This window comes from Nyctibius grandis, chromosome 2, assembly GCF_013368605.1.
Source record: "Nyctibius grandis isolate bNycGra1 chromosome 2, bNycGra1.pri, whole genome shotgun sequence".
Lineage (NCBI taxonomy): Eukaryota > Metazoa > Chordata > Aves > Nyctibiiformes > Nyctibiidae > Nyctibius > Nyctibius grandis.
Genome location: NC_090659.1, coordinates 119,934,418 through 119,960,040, shown reverse-complemented (window position 1 = coordinate 119,960,040; position 25,623 = coordinate 119,934,418). Strand labels below are relative to the sequence as shown.

General features: G+C 37.9%; 1 protein-coding gene across 7 annotated transcripts in view; it reads left to right on the top strand.

The window, feature by feature from the left end:
* Positions 1-25,623, top strand: part of DLG2 (discs large MAGUK scaffold protein 2) — a 1,096,363-nt gene that overhangs the window by 594,944 nt on the left and 475,796 nt on the right. For 4 of the 7 annotated variants that reach the window (XM_068425109.1, XM_068425107.1, XM_068425106.1 and 1 more), the window contains exon 1: positions 23,308-23,625. The exons of the other annotated variants lie outside the window; for them this stretch is intronic. In XM_068425109.1, coding sequence (XP_068281210.1) covers positions 23,308-23,625 — 318 coding nt within the window. Of the gene's footprint in view, positions 1-23,307; positions 23,626-25,623 lie in introns of those variants that run through there. 7 annotated transcript variants of the gene reach the window in all.

Here is a 25,623-nt window from a genome sequence, read left to right as displayed (position 1 = left end):
GAGTCTTCAGTTTGGTTCAGTTGGCGCTAATTGAGCCCAGAAAAAGAGAAAAGTGTTGTGAGATTGATGTTGAAAAAACATCTCCAAAAAGACATAATTGCTCTGCCATTTAATCTGTCTATCATCTCATTTATTTTATTTAGTTTATCTAGCAATTTTTAGGCCACTTTTTCTCATTATTATCTTTTCTGATTTATTTGGCGTTATTTTTTCCTCTGTTGTTAATAACTGGGAACTGGTTTAATCCTTCCTTGCCCTGATCCGCAGTTGTTTGCTTAATGTATATTAGGTTACTCTGTGCCAGGATTTTCCCTTTTTTTCTGTTTATACTATCTAACTACCACATGCCTGATCTAAAGAGTGAAGTTCCAGAAACTTCCATTCTTGGTGTAATTCTTGCAGTCTGTGGTGGAATAGAAAGTGCACATCCTTAAGTATAGAAAATGTTGAAGCTAAGTGAGGAAATGCAGGAAACAAGTGAACAATTGCCCAGTTCATTTTGGAATAAATGTTTAGGAAGGTGACATGGGCTTCTAAATTTCTTAAATGTTTTTGAAAATTCTTCCCTTACTGTAGCAGGAGTAGCAGTTTTACAGGCAAACATATTCCTCATTCAAGTGTACAATATTGAAAAATAGAAGTCGTTTTTGCTCTATTTTTAATACTTTTTTTTTGTGTTTCTTGTAGTGCTTTGTAGTCTGCACAGTGACTTTTTAAAGTATGCAATCACTTGAAAATATATTTTTAATAATGTATCTGTTTTGGTCTGGGTTGAGTGTTTGTACAATCAGTGAACATCAACTAAGGGGACACAAGCTAGCATATACAGGTTATATGCAAAATTGGATAATATTATTGTATTTTTCAATGTTATTTTTGAAACTTGGACAGTTTCTATTCAAAGGGCATTCTGTGTGTTCATTAAAACTGTTTCAAGAGGCTCATAGACTAGTATGAACTTTAAATATTCATATATTGTGTTGGCACATAGGACCAACACTAAGGGAGTTCAGAAGAGGGAGGGAACAGATGGTTCACTCATTAAAGTCACTTTTAAAATAAATTTATAGCAAAGATAATATTATTTACTAAGAGTATATTTGAAAGTGTCAGGTTTTATATTTTTAATCATTTGAAACAATGAATCATTATGTTTGATTAGTATTTTGCAAAATTTATTCAGATTTGTTGTATTCATTATTCTGAAAACTACTTCAAGGCTGCCTTTTTTAAATGCATTTGGTCAGAAAAGAAATTAATAAGGAATTTTTAAATTGGTATATTAGCACTAAAAATAATCAAAGTTACATTTAAATAAGGTTAATTTAAATGTAAGTGCACTTTGTGTAAATAGAACTGTTTTTAATAATCTGCCATAATTCATTGACTGGGATCAAAAGAATTTTAAAATGGCTTTCACATCAGTTGTTAACTATTAGTAAGGAAAAAAACTTGATTTGAGAAGTCTAGCCTTCAAAGAAATCTTAAATTTCTTTTATATAAAAAGCTTGCTTGATATCATAGGGAAACTAAATTTGTGTGCTACAAATGCAGTAGATGAGATTTTTCGATTTGGATTTTATAACCCCTGATTCTGGGTTGACAAGTAATCCTCAGAACTTTAAAAAAACTATAGAACTGATAAACGCTGAACTGATAACACCTACTACTATTAGAATTGCTTGATTCTACCTATGCAAAACTCTGCATCACTTGTGGGAGGGACAGAATTTCACTGAGCTAGGATGTCTGTGAGATCCTAGCTTTGGGGATGCTTGCAAATGCTGGCATGAGGAATCTTGCTGAAAGCAGGGCTGCTGGAGAGACTGGTGTATTAAAGCACATTATCACACACACAGCGTAGCTGTGGGCTTCAGGTGTTACGCGCAGCATCACTGCCCATAGGCAGGCTGGGATATTACTGCAACTTGCACAGATTCTTCCTGTAGCAAGGGCTCTGGTATGAGAAAGACTGCATTGGACTGAAGCTATGCCTCAGGCTGAGAGTTAGGGGTTGTATCGCAGACAAAGTAGCCCAAAGTAGCTCCTGCAGACTGCCTGGCTCCTTACATGAACAGCATCATGCCACCTTCCCAGGGCCTTTCTGTGGTTTCCCCTTGGCAGTGGGGTTTAACCTGGATGCACAAAGGCACTCAGGGCAGAATAACACAAGGAGCTAGTGCCAGGCAATTATGGTGCTTCAGATTTGAGCGTTAGCTCCTTTCAATGATGCCTGTGCTGTGTAGACAATCTCTCAGAGGCACAGCACAGACTTTCATCTTTTGTTTTGTTCTGTATTTGCTGAAGTTCAGCCCTTAACACCTACTACTGCAGAGACTTTGTCAGTATAGACTCAATAAATGAAACAGCTTTTTGTTTGGAAACTTGTATTCCCTTGTTTATTGTTTTTATTAGTTACTAACAGCACAATAAAATGAAATCTGATGTTGTCATTAAGAGTATTCAGTAGGGGGAAAAATTATCATGAGTCAAGTGTACCAGTTACAATAATAGAGACTTGTCTGTTTATCTTAGAATGAGTTATTTCATCACCATTCTGCTCAAAACAAACATCAAGGGTGATCAATAATGTGTATTTAATGGTAACCATCCTTTGTCCGTATTCGAAGGTATCCTTGAAAAAAAGTTATAAAATATTTTAAAGGCTCTAAAAGAAGCAATGTGTCTTACATCTAACCCATGTTTATTTATTCGCTGTTTTTATTATTATGCTCTTTATCTCATTACTTTTAATATCAACATGAGTATAATAGATGAGATTCTGTGCTAATTGGTTGCATACTGTCATTAAGATACTTGGACTCTGGACTGCCACAGGACAAAGATGGGAAGTAAAGTCCAAGGCCTATTAAATTGGAAATCCTCATTTCATTAATGAAGTACAAAAATTAATTAACATGAATTTGATAGATCCAGTTGTAGATACACTGGCGGCCGGTGGCTGGTTTCCCCTTTACAGCACCATCCAAGCTGTGTTTAAAAGTCTCTTGGCTAGCATATCTTCCTTTTAATATGTTTATCAATCCTCAGTCGGATGCTGAAACATCCTGTAGCAGAAGTGCTAACTTAGTTCTCATTAGAGAATCTCTTGGTGAAGGTATGATAATGTATTTCTCAGTATCTGTGATATTATCTAAATGTGAGCAAGCAGGAGGCTTGGGAAATGCCATTCTCTTATGACAGAAATAGTTATAACAGCAGAAACACAATAAGATGTGAGTGTCAGGATGTCTGAGCCAGTGGGAATGGAAGTGTAATCAGAAATTCAGGAATGAAGGCTGAAGTGAGCTGATGTGGAGAGTGAAGGAGGGAAAGGTGGAAGTGGAGGAGACCAGAATGAGTAGGAGCAGCTGCAAGGAGGATGAAGAAACCTGCACCCAATGCAGCACTCTCTCCGGGAATCCAAATCAAGTGGGTTTAGAAAAAAGTCAAAATTTATTTTTATAGTACTGATGCTGTAAAAAAAATTATATGTTTTATGTAGGAAATATTTATCATAACTGTATGCCAAGGAAAAACTTGATTAGGGTAAATTAGAGATTTAGTACAAAACAAAGTTACTTAACTGGAGAAAGTCATTACAATTATTGTCATAGCTATCACAGCTGACTGTGGTATGCAGAACTGTTAACACCTACAACAATTAGAATTTCTTCATTCTACCTGTACAATCACTTTTCAGTCTGCAACTTTGACAAAGTTCACATGTTAAGCTAAAATTTTCCATGCTCTGTTTCTGTGTCTCGGGCTAATTAATCTGATCAATTGTTTCTGTGTTTTCACAGTTTTAGCCAGAATGATTTAGTCATTTATGGACTGATAGTAGGGAGTGAAAGATGTTATCTGTTTTCAAAAATAACTAACTAAGCCTGGAATTCTTTTCTGTATTCCTGATATTCCAGCACTTCTAGAAGAGCCAGATTACTTTCATTAAGTCTAGTCCTTCTGAAAGTGCAAACAAATTTGGCTGAGTTACAATCCAGAGTTCACACAGGCTCTCTATATATTTGCTGGAGATAATAATTAAGTCTTCAAAAAACTAATTTTTCTTGCACGTGCTGAAGGTTCTTACTGCTGCTTCTGCTAACCCAAAGTACATGGGTACTGTTTTCCCAGGGATTAAGCATGATTAGCTCCAAGATGAAGTCAGCCTTTTGCTGTAACAACTGCTCCATCCTTGGATGTGTTTGTGCACTGGAACTGAAAGCACAGAGCCTTTCTTTTTGATGCCCCAGGATCATAAGCCAAATGAAGAAACAGACTGTATTAGCTTGGGAACGGCATTATGTTAACACAGCTACATTTTGAGTCCGAGTAACTTAGAAACTGGGTATTAGTGATGATATGAATCCATCTGTCTAGACGGATTCTGCGAAAGAAAGGGTAAGGAGAGTGCAGTTGGGAACCCATAGGGGAGAGGGGAAACATGATCACTCTGGTAACAAACTCTAGGGCAAACTAGAGCACAGAGAAATAACAAAAAACAAACCTAAAACTGAAACCCACCTTCACGGTAATCTTGGATGCTTGGTTTATCCACACTTGATAATTCAGGACTTGCTCAGCCTTATAGACTACATGAAGTATAGAAGAAAATTCATGTTGACATCAGCTGCATTTTTTGTTTTTTTGATCCTGCTACAAATTAAACCAAATGCTTTCAAACTGAGTAGCGAAAAAATTAGGCATATGCAATGACCACATGTGATAATGTTGTTTTAAATGGCATCCCCAGCGGAACATAGAAACATTTTGGCAGAAGAGGGGGTCAAAGCCAGCAGTCAAGGGAATGATTTAGTTATTTTAACCGTGAGATCTTGATTATCTGCACACACTCTCTGTTCTGGTACAGAGGAGACAGAGGTCCTGAAAACAGTTTCATTAGATAACCCTAATTTATTTCCAGAGGAGAATGGAGAAAATAAAGTTCAGATTCCTAGTCTTTCCTTAGCTATCACAGATCATACATTTTCTTCAGACAAAGGAATGTGCTTTGCCCAGTTAAACAGTAGGTACATATGATGTTCCATATGGGTAAGTGACTTTAATGATCATTCTGAAAAGCTTAATCAGATGGCAAATATAACATCTGTTTACATATCTCCATTAGAGATAACTAACATTCTTTTCAAAGTCACCCTCAGGGTCTGGGGAGATAATACCATGGGATAACTCAGTGGTTCATTACTGGAGAAACTGAGAATTATTCTTTTTGTAGTTAACATCAATAACTACAGAATTGCAAAGGTCTTGTAAAATATGGAAATTACCATAATCAGAATGATTTAGAATCTGATGAGATCTGGCTCTCGAAGCAGAAATGTGACTGCAATGGAGATGGAAATACCAAGGACCAGATTCTGAACTGCTTTTGACTGTTTAAATCTGGTGTTTATTTGCACATGGGGAGAGAGACAGACCTTTAATTCCCTGCGTCTTCTCATTAGTTGTGCCCAGTGCAGTGTATACGTGCTAAGGTATAGTTCAGTGTGTTGTTCAGTGCCCAGCCCAGCTTTGTTCTAGTTACAGTGTCATTCAGCCATTTGTGAGATAGGGTTAGAGTTACAAGCGCAAGCAAATAGGGCCCTTTCCTCGTTGAATGAGTTCACTTATTATAAATTGGCTAAGTGATCTTTAATGTCCCACCAAGTTGCAGATTTAAAAATGAGATTAAATTAATTGCTTTTCAGGATTGAGACTAAATTGGGTCTGAGGTGTTGCCTTATGAATGCTATATGTTTACATTTTACAAGTAAGTTGACAACTTTTATGAGGAAAAAAAGTAACTGAAACTAATAGCCACATTGGCAGTGTTGGCTACATTGTGGTGAGGACTTTTTTTACAGGGTAGTTCCATTAAAATATCACAATCCCAAACAAAATCCATGTGTTATTTACTCACGTATTTGCTATGTTTAATCCCACTGGTTTACATTGAGACCTCTAGGCCACCTGTGAAGTAACATTCTCTTCTTAACCTATTTTTCTGACAACCGAAACTTGCTGTTAAGGTCCTACTATCAAAATTCTTCCATGCATCCTGATATACACCATTCCACAGTGCTCCAGACTTGTTGGTTCATTGTTTCACAGTTTCCCAGGTGTATGATAGTCAAAGCAAAAAGATTTGAACATGGCAAATGGGATTTATAAGGTAATACTTTGTTTTAAGCTACACTGGCACCCAGCTCCTGCCCTTGACAGGTGAATACCCTAAAATCACTCAGCAGACTTTTATACTGTCATTTCTTGTTTTCGTTCTGGATCCACACTGACAGCAGAGGTCTGCCATGAAGTTATTCAAGTAATTACATGGGAGGTGAATGCCTTTCATGAACTGACTGGAAAGCAGCTTTGCAGAGAAGGAACTGGTTGTCCTGGTGAGCACCAAGCCAACAGCTTCCTGGGCTGAATTAGGCAGAGCATTGCTATCAGGTTGAGGGAGATGATCCTTCCCCTCTGCTTAGTGCTGGTTCCTTCACTCAACTATTAAGTGATTCTGTGAACTGGGTCTACATGAAAGTGTATGCACTGTCGTTGGATTGCTGACATGAGTAAAACAGAAAAACACAGCAGCTCAACTGAAGCTGAGAATGTCTTATTTGTCTGGTAACTAGTGAGGCTACCACAAAACATATTTTTGACTGCCCTTGAACTATTTACTAATTTCAGTAGATTTTGCTAAATGGTTTTTAATCTGTAAAAGATTCTGGAGGTGGCTTAGTTCCTCGTACAGGGAAAGATTTAAGAAAACGAGACAGTGGCACACCCTATTTAGTGATTGCCAGTCACCTGTCCACATACACACATGGAAAACAGAGATGTGCTCAGTGATTTCTTGTACTAGATTAAGGAAGAGTCAGGTTGGTCACTTCAGTTTGGTGGTGAAGTACAAAGTAAATGTCATGGAATTTATTGAATCGATGTTATATGTTATACCTAAAGTAGATTCCAGATGTTCTGTGGTGGCATTCAAAAAAAAAAAGAAAAGTCTGTAACGATGAATCAACATAACGATTACTGGGTTTTGTTTTGTTGTTTTGTTCCTGTCAAAGCTACTGTCAATCTAAGCCTAGGCAATTGCTATCACTGCTAAACAAGCTAAAATCAGCTTAGGCTGAGATGAGCTCAGACAGAGAACTGTCAGGCTTTTCCTACTAATGGTGAAATTGTATTTTTTTGGCTGTTCTCTGTCCACTAGTCTTTGGGAACAGGCATCCCAGCAGAGGGTCTCATCACTGTTGGCTGGGATCATCTGTTTTTGCTGGACAACTTGAGCAGGATCCTGAACTGAAATACTCTGAAGAGTGCAAAGACTTGGTTTTAGGTCAAGATAAATCTGTTGAGTCATGTCTAGAGTAAGTTCAAGACTATCTGTTAGACTCCTTAGCAACCTTGTTTTGGGTGAGTGTCTCAATACATGACCTGTTGTGGAAAATGAGGTTGTACTTCCAGTAGTTTTGTAAATATAGCTTTTATTTTGCTTTTTTTTTTCAAACAGGTAATTCAAATACAATCTGAGTCATGGTGTGTGTTTTGTGTTAATTGAAGCAGAAGGCTGCTTATTTCAGTAAGAGCAAAATATTAACTTTTAATATTGATTTAGTATGAACCTCTGTTTTAATTGGTCAGGTAGATTGCTTTTGGATGGCAAATACAGATATGTCGGCAAAACACTGCTTACAGATCTTTACAAAAGCCCTCTGTGCAGAGAAAAGTGAATCTCTAATGTCTGAGAAGACAATATAATAAAGATGAGTGAAGGTCATAGAAGACATTCAATAGAGAAGTTATTTGCATGGCTTTATGTATATAATTGGGTTTTGAATTTTGCTGCCAAAATTCCAGCTATACATAAATAATTATATGCCTGTAAAAGATTTGTAAATTATTTGGCAGTTAGGAGATAAAAATCTCTGAATATTTTCTAAATCTGCACCAGTTACTTTCAACTTGTGACACCAAATTTGTAACAGAGTATGCGCGTATGTCCTCAAATAGCACAGAACACATGAGAGCAGGACGATACTTGTGAATTTCGTTACCCAGTTCCTTAAATTTGTGGGTCATCATCATGGACACACAAAAAAATCCATAATAATACAACTGTGCGGACCAGCAGCTTACTGGAGGATGGGAGCTGTAGGGGCTCCCCTGGGGCCAGCCGTACAGGGCCACATGGCCAGACCCAGTCCCACCACCCCCAACCAGGAAGCAGGGCAGTCGGGGACAGCCCCAGCCCTGGCATCAGGCACCTCTGTGGGGATGGGACTGGGCCAAGGCCAGGCTGGAATGTCAGCCCACGGGTGGGCCCAGCTCACCAGGGCCCATGGCTGGGCAGAGAAGAACTGTGGTGGAGCTGGAGACCACATCCTATGGGGCAGTCCCTAGGGCAGAGACTGATGGCCCCAGGCTGGGCTGAAATGGGGTCCTGGGCCATGGCCAGGGTGAGGGGAGGCCCTGGGGGAGGTGGGCAGGGACAGTCAGGCCTCATAGTGCCCTCAGGGCCCTGACACCACTGTTCTCAGATTGTTGTTTGTAGGTACATTGTCCTGCAAACCACTCCACAAAGAATAAAGGATTTAGAAGACAAAAGATATGCAATTTATCTTTGATACACCTTTCACTCTATGAAACAAATACTTTGTCAACAAACTTCAAAAATCTAATCCCCTGACAAACTACTAACAGCTGTCAAAAGATGATGATGAAAAATGTATTATTTCTTTTCTAAAAGTGAATGGACTATTAGTATTTAGTGCAAGCTAGTGTCCTCTTTTGCAATGTTGAATGTTCTTGGATAATTGTAGAGAGGAGGGTATTAAGTCTCTCTTCACAGGTAACAAGTGATAGGACGAAAGGAAACAGCCTCAAGTTGCACCAGGGGAGGTTTAGATTGGATATTAGGAAAAATTTATTCACTGAAAGGGTTGTCAGGTATTGGAACAGGCTGCCCAGGGCAGTGGTGGAGTCACCATCCCTGAAGGGATTTAAAAGACGAGAAGATGTGGTGCTTAGGGACATGGTTTAGTGGTGGGCTTGGCAGTGCTAGGTTAATGGTTGGACTCGATGATCTTAAAGGTCCTTTCCAACCAAAACGATTCTATGATTAATATGAGACTCTCTTATTTTGGAATTTTTAATAGTTTCTTCAGTTTTCTCACATTCTTCTTGGCAGTTCCACAGTACGAACTTTCCAGACTGAAATAGTTTGTCTTCACCTGCCAAGATCTACAATCAGTATTTAAAAAATAGTTGGGAGGAAAGAATGAGGTAAGCGAGGCTGAGCTGACATTTGCCAACTAGTTGTCTTTGCAAATATGAAACAATCGTCACTTCTATCAAACAATTAGCTTAATTTACATTAAGGTAACTTTCTAATGTGGTTTATACTAGCTGAGTGTCTCAAGCAGAGACACCAAAGACTGACTGACCAGTCAAACATCAAAAGATGTGCTCTACACTAGGGGACATATATTGAGTAAAGGAAGCATTTGCAACACTTGTATAAGCATTAGTGTTTTTTTAATTCTGGGCAACCTGTTTCTGTGCTTGATCAGATTCATGGTAATTTTTTTTTTCCTGACACCTAATCACATTTCCTTTGCTGCAGCTCGTGTCAATTGGCCTTTGTTTTTTGCTGCACTGCTCTAAAAAGAGCCTGGCTCTGGCTTCTCTGTAACCATCCATTTAAGAAGTTGGTCAGCAAGATTTGCCACCTAGCCCCTTTCCTGGCCTGAAAATAACTTTCTCATCCTGTCCATATACATCATGTTCTCCAGCCCCCTGACCATCTTGATGACTCTCCAATGGACTCAATTCAGTTTGTTCATCTCTTTTACTGGGTAGCCCAAAACAGACACAGTAGTTCAGATGTGCTTTCATAATACTCAGGGGAGGTGAAGAATCACTTTCCTTGATGTCCTTTCTACACTCCTTCTACTGCAGACCAGTATATGGTTTACCTTCATTGCTGTAAGGGCACACTGCTGACTGGTTCAACTTGTCTACCAGGACCCTCAGCTACTTCTCTGCAAGCCTGCTTCTAGCCAGTCAGTCCCCAACCAGTTCTGTTGCATGGGATTATTCCTCTCAAGCTGCCAGACTTCACATTGCCTTCCTTCAACTTCATGAAGTGTCTGTCAGTGCATTTCTGCATTCTGTCAAGATTCCTATGAATGGCAGCCATGCCTATCACTGGATCAACAACTCCCTCCAATTTCTGAACTGTGAACATTTTTTTTGTTATTTGCTGTATACCTTCCCATCGACTGACATTAGGAAGTCCAGCCTGTAGTTCCCCAGATCCTCCTCTTGCCCTTCTCGAAGATGGATGTGATTGTCTTTTTCAGTTATCAGGACTTCTCCTGACACCACAGCCTTTCAAAGATGAAAGAGGTCTCACTAGAGTGTTGGCAAGCTTCCTAAGTACTTTTGGATGCATCCCATCCAGTTCCATGGACTTGTGTGTATCCAATTTACTTACATGACCTCTAGGTTCATATACCTGTATTCTAGGTAGCACTTCCATCTCTGAACTCTGCTACTCATTGCAGGGACTAGGGAGGCTGGAGAACAGACCTTGCATTGAGAAAACAAAGTCACTTCATAACAAGGACTTTTCCATGTCTTTGTCACTGTCACCACATTTGCCTTCATCTTCCTTGTCTTGCTGGTGTACCTATAGAACCCTTTCTTGTTACCCTTCATGTCCATCTCCAATTTTAACTGCAGCTGAACTCCAGTAGCTCTCTTTCTAGAGAATTTAAATAACAAAGAAAACAGAGCTGGGGAAGTATCTTTACAAATAACACTATCTGCTCAGATTCACTGTTCCAAAATATTTTCTGAGAAGCAATAAATATTAGAGATTTGAAGTAATTGTGCTTTTTTTCCCCCCAATGACAAATTCTCATTAAACTCTTCCTCTAAAACTTTCTGTATTGCCTTCGCAAGTCAGTATATACATGAGCAGAAAGAAATCTGGAATACTGTTATTGATATATGCTCCCTTTTTCCTGTTGTAACTTTTTGCAATCATTATATCTATTTAAGAACGTATTTAGAAACAGTTATTTTGGCATAAAAGCAATTTACTAATCAGTCATTAGTCATGAGGGAACAAAATTATGTTTGATTGAAATGGTAGATGAACATGTCATCACGTTTTGCTCTGAACTAGTTAAAAATACACTTTCACATTTATGTGAAGTTTTCTTTATATAACTTCAGATTAGATGTTTAATAAAGACTAGTGCTCTGTGCATGGTGGTAAGGAGACAGAAATTCAGGAAAAATGTAGTTCACTCTTCCAGAGTTACCTGCCAATAGCACTGTTTATTTTTCTTGGGACTATCCAGTGAATATGTATGTATGTATTTATTTATTTATTTGCATGTCCTGGAATATAATTACATATACATTATAAAAGAACTATAACCATAGCTTGTACCAAGACTGCAAATTTAGCTTTTTTCTTTATCTACAGACAATGAGTCCCATGAGTTAAAAATGTATTTTAGAGGAACATTTCTTTTCAGTTATATTTAGTTGTGTACCATATTTATTTCCATACCTTTCTTTGGTCTTTGAGGCAAGTATTTATTGTGTTTATGGAATTCAAGTAACATGCACATATAGATGATTTATATGGATAAACTGGAATCCTTCATATAAATGAAGATATTAGTGTATCATACTTCTAAGAAACTTAGTAGAAAGAGGAAAATCCGTAGGATATTGCTGTAATCTGCATAAGGATGATATAATATAGTGATAGTGAAAGCAAACTGAACACAAAGTAGTTGACCTGTATGAAAATAGTGTAAGAAATTCTATAGCGTAGTATAGTGTTAATGCCACACTGTTAATTGAATGATAAAGAGGTTGTGTTTTTAGGTGCAACAAGTAATGTAAAATAATCAGAAAACTGGACAAAGTCTCTCTTGAATTAGTCCTGACCAATGCATCGTATGTAGATGTGATGTAGAGATCATAATGTGTAAGAGTGGGGGAAAAACTCACAGAAATACTAAAGTTCAAAAAATAAAATTCATACAAATCACAAGCTAGTTTTGTAGGAGTTTTAAAAAAATTGTTAAAAGGGCAAAATATTTTATTGCAATAACTTAATATTTTTTCTAAGCAAGAAATGTGTAGATGTCCATAAACTCTGACAATTTAAATCTATAACTATAGTAATGCCTGCTAAAGGTTTTAATGGAGAAAAAATTAGTATTTTTTTAAGTACATCAGAAGCAGATAGCTTCTCAAAGAGTCACTGGAAGGGGCTAATAGATGAGCAAAATACAAAAAAAAAGGGTCACCGAAAAAGATAAAATTATTTGTTATTTTCTTCACTTCCCACTGTACAGAAATGTTGGAAGTTTTGTTTTTCTCTACAGGGAAGAAGTCAGGGAAACTGTTTAAAATCAAAGTGCCATAAAAGAGGAATTTGATTAAATTAATAGTTACATTCTGTGTGGACCATGTGGTTTTAGACCAGGAAGGAAGTGAAAATTGAAATTATCAAAATGATAAAACAATGGGTAACCTATCACTTAGGATGCTTTTGGGAGTACAAGAATGGAAGATGAAAAATACAAATTTCTTAAAACAGATTTTTTAAAGATGATTCAGAGTATTACAGACCAGGAAGTCTGCCTTTAGACTTCCTGAAATGGTTGAAAATATAATGCGTTCTCAGAAAGGAAGAGTCAACATAGCTATTCTAAAGGGAAGGCTTTGTCAAAAGACTTCTGATTCCTTGGAAGAGTAACTGAGTGTGTGCAGAAAGAAAATATGTCCATACAATGTAATTGTATTTTCAAAAACTTTTGACAAAATTCAGAAAAACATGTCTGAAGAAAATTACAGCAAACTGTAGAAGATGGGTCTGTCCCAGAGGGTCTGTCCTGGATTTACGATTGCTTAACATGTAAGAAACCTGGAAAGGCAAGAGGACTGGATGAGTGCAAAATTAGATGAATTAACGTAGACTACAGCTAACTGTGAAGTTGTAGAAGAAGCTACAGACTCAGCTGACCAGCCCATAGGTGTGATGTGATTGACTCAGCCTTCGCAAAAAATGAAAAATATAATTTAAATTTAAGTCTTTGCATATATTAAGATCAGTAAACCAGATTGTTTTACTGGCATGTTTGAAGTATAGGGCAAATGCTTTATCTGTCTACCTACCTATTTATCTCTCAACCTATCTATCCAGAAACATACGTTTTTGAAGGATACGTTATCCTTGAAAGAGTCCAAATAGTCACCATTGAGTTACCATGAGGAATTCTTCAATCTTCGATTGTCCTGTAGATAAAAGTAGTTTCTGTTTAATTAGACTTTCTTTATTAAATACTTTAGGCCCTTTGGAAAATGAGTTTTGGACTCTTAGGTTGCTTAGGTTTTTCAATAAATTATTGGGTTTTATATACTGCAGTCAATTATTGTACTACTTAATATTTCATTTTCCTGAAGAAGACATTACATTGATAGATAAAAATGGGGTTTAGACATTAAGGAACTAAACGTGGGTGCCAGCAACATAAACATCATCCTGTAAGTTTGTCATGCAAACTTCCTTGTAGTCAATGGAGACGCAAATGCAGCATTATGAAATGATTCTTGATGTAGTCTTGTAACATAAATGAGTGAAACCTTGTTCAGAAAGTGTCCTTTCTTATCTATGCTCTAGGTGTATGAGTGACACTGACACTAGAGTTTTTCATCACTTCAAAGTTTGTGTGAAAAATGTTGAAGTGTCATTTAATAAATGGAAGTTAGAGCCAAAAAGATATTTTGGGGTCCTCAAAGAGGAATTAAAGATATTGAATTTTGAAACATTAAGGACCAAATTAAGGATCACAAAAAATTGTTCAGCAAGTTTTTTAAGTATTGGTTTGTTTTTTTGTTTGTTTGTTTTGTGTGAACACTTTTATGTAAAATCCTTCAGAATAGAAAGTATCTGGTTTTGGAGAACAGAGAGTCTTGGTTTACATGTTGGCTTAATAAATCAGCTCAGTTTGGTTTGAAATAATGCACCTTATAGTAATAGTATTGTGTATTGGTTTGAAATTGTTTTTTCTATGCATTATTCTGTCAGTATCTGTATTTGTACACATAGTCCAGGATATTAAGGTAATGAATACAGTTTGCCAAGAACTGTCTTGCAAGGACTCCTGAAGTATGCAGACTGTTTTTATACACTTGCTTTATCAATATTCCAGGGGCTGTTCATTTTTGTTTTTTTTTTTCATAGGGTTCTGGTCACTAATCTGTCATGAACAGCTAGCTATCACATAAAACTTCAAAGGTGTAATCCTCTTTAGACTTGATAAAGTTTAAAGAAAATGGTAAAATTCTTATAGGATGGAGCTGAGTTATGGGGGACTAGTTAACAAACTGAATAAACAGACTAACAAACCATGGGAGCTATAGTGATCTTTTCAGTTGAAAGTAATGATTACTGAAAGGGATAAAGAATGATTTAAAGTAAAATTAGAGAATGGAAATAAATTGATGAAAACAAGGAGATGGCAGTTGAAAGTAACTCAGGCAAATGTTTCTCAGAGAGAAAGCTATTTGACTGAAGAGCAGCTTTTCTAGCTAAACATTGGAATTTGTTCCAATAAATGCTGCAAAGCGAAACAAAACGCTTGCAATACACATCATTACCTGCTTTTCAGTATATGATTCCTCAGTTTCTTTGTTTTGCTCTGACGACTCCTTTAGGAATGTAGACTGTAGTTCTATGAAATCAAAAGGTTGTTGTGGCTTCAATTTCAGGCTGCTAATTTCTTCTGGCCTTTATTCTTCTGATCCTGTTCACCATCACACATTAGAAAAGTAAAATGTCAGGGATTTCTACCAAAAGGAGAAACAGGCCAGACTACTTTGCATTACATAAATGTAATCTGCTACTTGACAATATACATCATCTCTATTTCCTTCACAAGCTAATGTGATCCTGTTATATAGACCAGATCATTTTCCTAAGATAGCAAGTGTTTCCAAGAGAAGCCATGTGTTTTGTTACTGAGGGTTTACTTTCCTGGATGTTTTTATAAAAACAAAAGCCATCCTCAGAATTTAAAGGAAGAAAAGTGCTCTCCTGTATCACCATGTTTCCCCTTACTTTAACCAACACAGCTGTAGGTGGCTCAGGCACATGTCTGGTCCCTCACCCCCTATATCCTGGAAAACTTTCTCCAAAGTGTCATTCTGGGAAGCATATTTAATTTTGTCTTCTCTTCCTAAAACCAAGTGGAATCCTAAAGTAGCTGTGAATAGCAGGCTGCCTTTACATCCACTAATACAGAGAAACTACTTTTGATCTTAGCCATTAGTTTGGTTTCATTCATATGTACAGTATATTTGTACATATTTGAGTATCTCGTTTGACCTACTGCATAACACACACACTAGAATTTTATCCTGTCAGTCCTGCATTGAGCTCAGTAACTTCTAGCTGTACCAAAGCAAAGAGCAAACAGTCCAGGCCCTTGAGGTCACTTGTTGTGTTATAGTGGAATGTTATAAGCGCTCCAAATAATGCCAATAGATTGGTTTTGCTCTTCAAAGTAATGAAGACAGATATTAAGAAAAAAATACCCAAAATATATACAAACCCCTTATGTCTAGAGAAACTATGTTGATGGGTAAAGTTCTTTTCAGTATAAAGCCATCAAGGGTTCATCTTGCTTCTGTATCTCCCTTTTGTGGTTCGTGTACTGCCTTTGTCAGACAAATACACAGCACGTGGACTTGTATATAATTCATTTACAAAACACACTAGGACATTTCTGCTTGGGAAATCATTTTAGACATTGTTTTCAACTGAAATGAAATCTCAGGGGTGGCCAGGTACGGATTGTAGAGAAACGAGACAGATTTTCGTTATTCTTTTAATGTGGAATCAGTTATGTTCCAGTCAAATGGCTTTGCTTTTGTTGTGAAAGTTATGTTAGTCATTATTTTCCAAAGGCTGAAGAAGGAGCTTAGTAACTTGCATTCTCAGTAATGTATGCTATAAACCTGGCGGTGCTCTGTGAACACATCTCTCTGCTTTTCATTCATCTGCAGTAAAAACTTACAACTGCCCGTAATAAGACAGTCCCAGAACTGTGACAAACGTTTTAAAGATGTTATGTATTATGAACATAACACAAATAGCTTCATAGGGAAGAAACAATTTCTTATTACAGAATCACAGAATCACAGAATCACACAGAATGTTAGGGATTGGAAGGGACCTCGAAAGATCATCTAGTCCAATCCCCCTGCCGGGGCAGGATTGCCTAGACCATATCACACAGGAACGCGTCCAGGCGGGTTTTGAATGTCTCCAGAGAAGGAGACTCCACAACCTCTCTGGGCAGCCTGTTCCAGTGTTCAGTCACCCTTACAGTAAAGAAGTTTTTCCTCAAATTTAAGTGGAACCTCCTGTGCTCCAGCTTGCACCCATTGCCCCTTGTCCTGTCAAGGGATGTCACTGAGAAGAGCCTGGCTCCATCCTCTTGACACTTGCCCTTTACATATTTATAAACATTCATGAGGTCACCCCTCAGTCTCCTCTTCTCTAAGCTAAAGAGACCCAGCTCCCTCAGCCTCTCCTCAGAAGGGAGATGTTCCACTCCCTTAATCATCTTCGTGGCTCTGCGCTGGACTCTCTCTAGCACTTCCCTGTCCTTCTTGAACTGAGGGGCCCAGAACTGGACACAATACTCCAGATGCGGCCTCACCAGGGCAGAGTAGAGGGGGAGGAGAACCTCTCTCGACCTGCTGACCACACCCCTTCTAATACAGCCCAGGATGCCATTGGCCTTCTTGGCCACAAGGGCACACTGCTGGCTCATGGTCATCCTGTTGTCCACTAGGACCCCCAGGTCCCTTTCCCCTACGCTGGTCTCCAGCAGCTCTGTCCCCAACTTGTACTGGTACATGGGGTTGTTCTTGCCCAGATGCAGGACTCTATGCTTGCCCTTGTTATATTTCATTAAATTTCTCCCCGCCCAACTCTCCAGCCTGTCCAGGTCTCTCTGAATGGCTGCGCAGCCTTCTGGTGTGTCAGCCACTCCTCCCAGTTTTGTGTCATCAGCGAACTTGCTGACAGCGCACTCTAATCCCTCATCCAAGTCATTAATGAATATATTGAATAGAACTGGTCCCAGAACCATCCCTTGCGGAACTCCGCTAGACACAGACCTCCAACTGGACTCTGTCCCGCTGACCACTACTCTCTGGCTTCTTTCCTTCAGCCAGTTCACAATCCACCTCACTACCCGATCATCCAGACCACACTTCCCCAGTTTAGCTGCGAGGATGCTGTGGGAGACCGTGTCAAACGCTTTACTGAAATCGAGATAGACCACATCCACAGCTTTAAAAATTTATTGTCTGCTAATAAATTTCAGTGAAGTTCTTTCAAAAATAACTTTAATGGGAAGCAATTGGTTGGAAAGAGGATGCAGTAATAGGCACTACACTTTAAAAAGACTGCTTGAGTTGGCTAATTAGCATTCTTTATTTGCGACGTGGATTGCCAGCATTGGAATAAAATTATACTCCTGCAAAAATTCTAGCTTGGTTATATTGTCCTCTTTCTTTATGTAATGCATGCAGTGCATATACCTTTATTCAATGTGACACTGTGACGAAACCTCTGTTTTATATATTCTATGGATATCTCCTGCATATTTATGGTACACTTTTACTGCTTAGGTTACTATCTGAATGGAGACCCAGTGTAGTTGAATTTCTCTTTCAAAATCAAAAAGCACCCAAAGTAAATAATATGCTGGTTTATTCCTAATTTAACAGAGAGACAAATACGAATATTTTAAGGTATTGAATATCTTCATGCAACTGAACTTGGGGATATGAATTTTAAGTGACTATTAGCCATGAATATTCCTTTATATCCTTTTTTATTATGTGCAAAACAGTGTTGGAGTATTAGGCTGGTACTGAAGTATCAGATCTTAAAACAGCTCTCTTAAATTTGCCAAAGTGTGAGCTTTGAACTCTGTAAACTGAAGGGTTATTAAAGGGGTTAAAGTCCTTGGACTCAGCAGTGCTTGTCACAAGCTACCTGGCCAAAGGTACTCAAGCAAAGGACTTGATAGTCCACATGATAGTGGGTGGAAATTCAAGGCTATATTTAAGTATTTTGGGAAAGTCTTGAGTCCGGCCCTCTTTGTCCTCAACAGCATGTGGAAAAGAGGCATCAGTATTTCCCACATAGTGAAAATGATGGTTGCAGCAACCCTTGCTGTCCTTTCTGCCCTCTGCATTTAGTCTATCTTTTCTAAACAGATCTTTTTGCAGTTCCATCTAAGTTATTTTGCCTAATGGCTTTATATGAATCTGGTTTAAGGTGAACTAAAGCACTAAAATAAAGTGCACACAATTCTCCAGAGGAGAGAACTCCACGAACTATTACACACTTCTGCCTGAAAAGAGCAGGTCCTGTAAAGGATGTTTCTGTATTGGCATGGAAATGCTCTTGTATTTCAGTCTTTCCACTGCAATTTTATGATTCTTTGACTCACTTGGATGTGAAATTGGAAAACCTGCTGCTCTGTTCTCCACCAGCTTTGACATGATTGACTTTGACTTAATATTCCCAGCTGAGGGTTGTTTTCTTCTGTTGATATAGTTCCCTTCCAAACCCTTGTCATTTTTCTTTTTCATTGTATCTTGATTTCTAAATTATTGTCCTTATGTTAACCCTAGGACATGCAGCTAACACTGAGAATGGATGTGTTTGTGTTTGTAACTCCTTAAGCTTTTATACCATCTCATAAAAATCAAAAGAACGTGCCCTTGATCATACAGGCAGATACGCTGTGCAGGGAGCTGTGTCTCAGTCCTGTGCTGATATTTTTCTATAAAACTTCAAAGCTTGAGACTCATCCTTTTGTTTAAAGGATATGGGGATCATACAACTTTTTTAAGTAAACAAAATATTACTCTTAAAGACCATCTACAGATTTCCAATGAAATTTCCTTAATAGTGAAATTTTTAAACAACCGTCCTTTATTGTATTTTTCCTCTTTAACTCTTTTATTTTTGGTGTTGTAGTCCTTCATGCCTCTCTTGTCTTGCACACCTGGAGGAAGGGAGGAGTAGGCAGACCTGAGACAGAAGCTGAGCTGTTTTATTTCAGATGTGTCCTTCCCCACCCCTTATGTTCTGGTTTCATTAAATGGAGCAGTTTTTTTCATTTTACACATAAGATAGTCATGGAATTCAAGCGATTTGCCAAAGATTTCCTAGGTACCCTGTGACAGCAATGCATTGTGCCAAATCACTTGGCTCCTAGCCTAATCTTGGACTAATCACAACCATTCTTTCTAGTCTATGTCACCACTAAGACTATTGTTTCTATACAAACGTAATTGCTTTTCAACAAACAAACAAAAAAATGCATTTGACTTATTTCAGTAGCCTTGGTATCGTATTAATAATTGTTCTCTTTTTTTTTCTAGAAAAATATTTGAAGAAATTTTAGGACCACTATATAAGCTGGTCCACTCCATGTTTATTACTCTTCTTTCATTCTGTATTTTTTATGGTTGCATAACATTGCATTCTTGGTTGGAGGGAAAAAATCTGTTACTACATCTAAGTCATCTTCGCCCATGCTTCTAGCTTCCCTTTCAGAAGTCTATTAATAATTTTTGTTTCCCATATGCACTTTTTGTTTCCCATATGCACATTTTTGCCCGAAGCAAACTCTTGTCAATGTTTATTTTTGGTGTATGTCCAACAGTACTGTAATCCAGTTACAGTTATTTGTGCTGGTAGAATATCAGCTAAATCTATTTGCTCCATTTTGTCATGCCTACTTAATATTTTAAAAAGAAAATTAGTGAGATTTTTCCACAACAGTAGTGGGTCAAACGCAGTTCACAGAGTGTACTGTACAATATTCAGTTTTGCTTTGTGCACCAGTTATTATCAAATTAAGATGATATTTGGGCATGTGGATTTGAGCCATGTGTCAATCCAAGTTCATCCAGAAGTTCATGCCATCCTGCCTAATCCAATGGTTCAATTACAGCTGATGAAATTGCATTATCTTTTGAATCCATCTTACTGTGTTTTCTAGCAATTAGTTGCACATATACATCCCATATTCCTGTGGTTTTTGTCTCATATAGGCAGTGACAAATTTTAAAAAAAATGTGGGCATTTAATTAAGTAATAGGTTTTTTTTTTTATTTACAGATTTTCTAAGTATGAAATAACCTAGAACTGTCGGGTAGGTTCAGGGCAAGCTTGGTGGTGTCAAATTCTTTTGAAAAAAAATTTCCACATTCTGATAAGAGGCCATTTCAAATATAGTGTTTTAAGAGCATATGAATAAACGTTACAGTCAAGAGGATGCCTTTGCAGTTCTGCATTGTTCTGGTTGGGGTGTAGTAAGGTTGCTAAAAGGTCACCTCCTGCTTTAAAACATGGGGCTGTGGGGGTTTGTGATAGACATTTTAGTGCTCTGGTACAGGTGGCTTTACCCAATATTGTTAATGTAGAGGTGTGTCTGGTCACAGAACACATAGATTCTTTCCACTCCCCAACCATGTTGTAGCTGTTGCTTGCCTTGACTTTTTTTGATATCTTTTTTTGAGTGGCCTTTTTCAAATTTATATCTGAGCACTTTTTAAACTTCTGTGATTATTTAGATTTCTCCAAATAGCTTTGACAGATATAATAAAACTGTGGTTTTTTTAGATTCTGACTGGCATTTGAGAAAGCTGCAATAACATCAGTATATTCTGGAGTGAACTGGGTAGCTTGCTATGTGACAAAAAAGACCATGGTCTTAAGCTGATGGACACTGCTAATATAGGTCTATGATGCTGAAATGAGATCTGAATTTGGCCTTGTTAGTGTTTTCTCTTTAAATATATATATATGGTATATAAATAAATATGTTATTACTTTACACATAGAGACTGGAACAGGTTGTGGATGCCACCTCCCTGGCAGTGTTCAAGGCCAGGCTGGATAGGGCTTTGAGCAACCTTGTCTAGTGGAACGTGTCCCTGCCCATGGCAGGGGCATTGGAACTAGATGATCTTTAAGGTCCCTTCCAACCCAAACCATTCTATGATTCTATGATTCTATGATTTATAGCATCAATTAATGGTAATAGATACATTTCTTACATAGAGGTAGTCCTACTGGAAATGATGCAGTAATGATTTGGATTATCTTCTGGTAGACAAGTTTTCAGGTGCTCAGGGTTGAGTTTCCCTTGGGCACTAGAGGAAAGCAGCTTTCTGGACAGCTCACACATCTTCACTCCTTATGCTTGAGTAAAATTGCAAACACACGGATTCAGTCTTATGTATCTTTACATTTACTTTACACACAGCAATGATTACCTTGTAGACTCCCTTAGCTCCAATTTTTTAAGTGCTAGCTTCCATATCTACACCTGCAATTCAGAAGTGCATTAATATTTGTTTTTCAAACATGAAGTGACCTTAACTGTATGCAAAGCTATGAGAGTTCTTGCAGTTGGGCACTTGTTATGTGAGAGGAAACAGCCAGGTGTATGATTTTGGCTTTTCAGCAAAGTTCTGAATAAACCTTGCATTATAACACGATTGTAGTATAGTTTGTGGGACTAGCACCTTGAATAAAAATAGAGTTAAAACTGATGTTAGTTTCACATGCGACAAATTGAATTACAATGTTGTCAAAATATTTTCTCCACTGTTAGAGGGCTGCCATAATTTTTCATTAAGAATTACTGCCAGGCTGTATCATTATGTATTTTAGCAATGTCTAAACTTTGAGGAATTTTAGGTGGCAATTTAGGAGGAATTAAATAATTGAATCAAGTCTTATTGCACCAAAGCATTTGTAAAAATTAATTTATCTCATTTGAATGTATATTTGCAGATAGTCATAGTTGTCTCTTTGTCTTTGAAATCTTTAAATGTAAATTTGCTTTAGCCTTTGGAATGCTAAAAGTATGCATATCACTTATGACTTCTGTTTAATTTTTGTGTACTTAAACCCTAGTTGAACACCAATAGACATAAAAGGATCCTGTGACACAGTCCTGTATTTGTTTTTAGAAACCAATTGGTTATTTTCTATGGTTAAAAGTACCTGAGACAGCCTTAGGTTAAAAGAAAGACAAAATCTAAAAAAATGTAAATATATAGAGGTCCAAGATCCACTTGGGGCTAAAGACTTAATCACCTGAGACTGGAGTATATTTCTGATTCTCTTCAGGTGCTTGAAGCAGTCAACCCAGATTTTATACAGTTTACATCCCTGTCACTTCTGTGAGAAGAAGGAAAAGAAAATACTTGCAAATAAAGGTTGCAGGAAAATTTAAGGAAAAGAGATTGTATTAGTAAGAAAAACCCAAGAGGGGATTTACAGAAAACTCTGTGCAGAAGGTTATTGACAAGCACCAAAAATATTGTAAAGGGTGAAAAAAAAAAGAGGAGAAAATGAGACATCAATCATAATCTTGAAGACCTTATGCACAAACAAATATATTCACATTTGGATATATATAAGCTGCTGAAGATTTGTTGATTTGTTTAACAGAACTTTTCTAAGTTGCTTTATTTTTAAATTCAGCCTCTTGCTCTCTTTCCATTATGTTTATGTACATTAGTACATGCCAAAGTTTATGCTATGGTTTAGCATTTAGGGCAGATAACATTCTTCCTGAACTTGTCATTTGCATCTTCTAATGCAATTTTGTTGACAAGGTCTTTTCAGGCATGCAGGGAAAAAAACACTCCTGAGTCTGTTCTTATCATTGGCAAAGGGGCATCTTTTGCTCTAGTTTGTTTAGATGCTATTTCCACAAGAAAGCACTGTGCCTGTAAAGCTTGTACATATAAATCCGCTTCAGCAGGGTGCCTGCACGTTGTGTCAGGGTCAGCTAGAAAAAGACTAAACCTTCCTGAAAATTGCAAGAGTGTTCTTCGGTTTGGTTTTGTTGTGTTTTGTTTTTTTTTTCTCCCGTGGTTTGTCATCCAGAAAGGGATGCAGGCACGCGTCCCAGCCACGCAGAGCATTGATTGCTTCTGCCTGCAGCGGGGATGCTGTCAAGTCGCTGCGCGAGTGGAGTCCGGTATTGACAGAGAGCTGCTGGCCAGCAGCTCCCGCTGCGCCCCGCTCCCGCCATGCCCTGCCGCTAGCTGCTGCCAAGGGCGCTGGGGAGGCCCCGCCAAAGGACCTCACGGCTGCGAGGAGAAGCGATTTCATGCAAACTGGCCGAAAGCAGCCCTGGGTGCGCCATGCACGCACACCTTCCCAAGCAGCACAGCTGCGGGAGGGGGTCCGAGGGGTCAGACGCCGGCAGGAGCGTGCCTGCCGTAGCGAGGGATGGCCACTGCGCCTGTCATTGGCACCAGCATCCTCCGGGGCTCCAGTATAGCTCCCAAGTGCATCCCTCTTGGGGAGCTGGGGGTGCCAGCCAGAGCAGGAACAAGTTTGTCCCTTTGTGGGACACGGTGCGGAAGAGCCCCCATAAATGCCCAACCAAGCCACAGGGCAGCCCGGGGGAGTGGTTGTCAGAGTGCGCCTGTACCCACGGCTGGTCCCCCCCGGTGCAGGTGAGCCAATTCTTCGCTCTCCAAGCGACTTAAAGGATGCTCCAGGGAAAGAAAAGTGAGGTTTGGTGGTGTCGGCAACTTTTCGTGCTGTGTCTTCATTTCTGTTTAGTGGTGCCTTCTGGAAAAATGATATGCAAGCGTGAGCTGTTGGTTGGTAATGTCTGTTGCTTGATTATTGATTTTCTGTGGCCTGTGGAAATTATGGGGTCCTCTTGGAAGGGTTTTCTTGTTAAAATGTTTTGGTTTCTACCTCCAGGTTCTACAGACTTTGTATTCCATCATATTGTGTAAAGAAATTATGTATTTATCCCCCCAGTGTAATGGATTTTGCCTGCTTCTCTAAACAGTTTGTTTTCAAATATTGCATGAAGTTAATAAGGATATTTTGAACTGAGAACATGGGGGGAGGTTTTTAGATTTATTAGTAAGAGAAAGTGTTTCCTCTTTTGAACATCAAACGTAATTGAAATCTGTAATAAATACAAAATAGCTCTTTACCTTTCACAAATCTATAGATTGTTGTTTAATGGCAAGGCAGTGTATTTTAAAGTATAAACCAGTCAGGGTTTTAGATATGTTTTTGATACCTCTAAGCAATTAGACCGAGAATTATGACACACCAGATAACCCAGCACTGTGAAATAGAAATCACAGTGTCACTCATATGGTGGTTAATATTAAAAGGCATTAACACTTCCTCCACTGATGCATGTTTTCATTTCTCCCTTAAAAAACTTTAAGCTCATTCAAAAGCTTTGTATTATGTCAAGACCAAATCATTTTGTCATAACTTCACACTAAAAAAGCAGAATTTAATGTTGAAATAGATTTTTAAGATGTGTGTTTACTTACTGAAATGTTATACACTAGAGTTTAACACATTGAACATGTGCACCCTCTCTAGTGACTAAATCTGAACAGAAATGCAATAAGGCAAAGGACTGTCAGATAGTGTAGCTGTACTTTATCTTGTCTTATGGTCTCAACAGTGATGCTCTGTTGACTGAAAGTGATTGCTATATATAAAAAGCTTTATTTTTTGCCTCAAATCTATTAACAAGTGGAAAAACTAAGCTTTCTGGTATATTTTGGAGTGACCAAAATGTTGCATGTAACTGCAATATATGTTGTACATTTTCTGTCATATAAAAAGCACATATGACTATTTGTGCCAGAATAAAGCCAGTGTTAAAATAATATATAAAACATAGAACTAGACTGTGTTTTAATTTTAATTAGAAAAAAGCTCTAAACATTTTCTTAGGCTCTGAAGATTTTTGTTTTGAAAAAAAGCTTGAAGGAAAAAAATACTGTAAAGGAAAGAGTTCATTGGTTTTCAAAGGTATAGAATTCACAGAGAAAATGAAGGAGTGATTTTAAAAAAATAAACAATAAAAAAATTCAAGGCCATTTCAAAGACTACTTCAGTATCTTGGTTATAGATACATTCTAAAGATACTTCAGTATTTTCAATGTCTTTGTAACACATCCACTTGTGTTCAGATAGTGTGAAATTGTTCAGGTGTATGTACTTTGTATTTAATTTTGAACTCTGCTTTGTAAACTTTCTTTACTATATATTCTTTATGCCAATTACCTTATTCTGTTTAGGAAAGTCCCTTTCTTGGCTTCTGCCTATAATGAATCAATCTGCCACCCATCAAACAGATGTTCTGTGCCTAGGGATGGACTGATGTACTTGCTTTGGCAAATACTTGGTGTTTTTATGTCATAGAGTTGAGAGATAGTTTGCTTCAAATAATAATCTATCTTCTTTTTGTCCTTTGTGCAAAGTAAGCATTGTGCAAGCTATGGGAAGAAAATAAATAGTATGTGTGTATATATACGTGTGTTTGTATGTATGATGTTGTATGTACGTACAATTAGACAATCGTTTTATCAAATATATTGCATAGATGCAATATAGGAAAACATAATAGAGCTGCTCTTAATAATTGCACTTTGGGGATACAGGTTGAAGCCAGTGATGTTTATTGA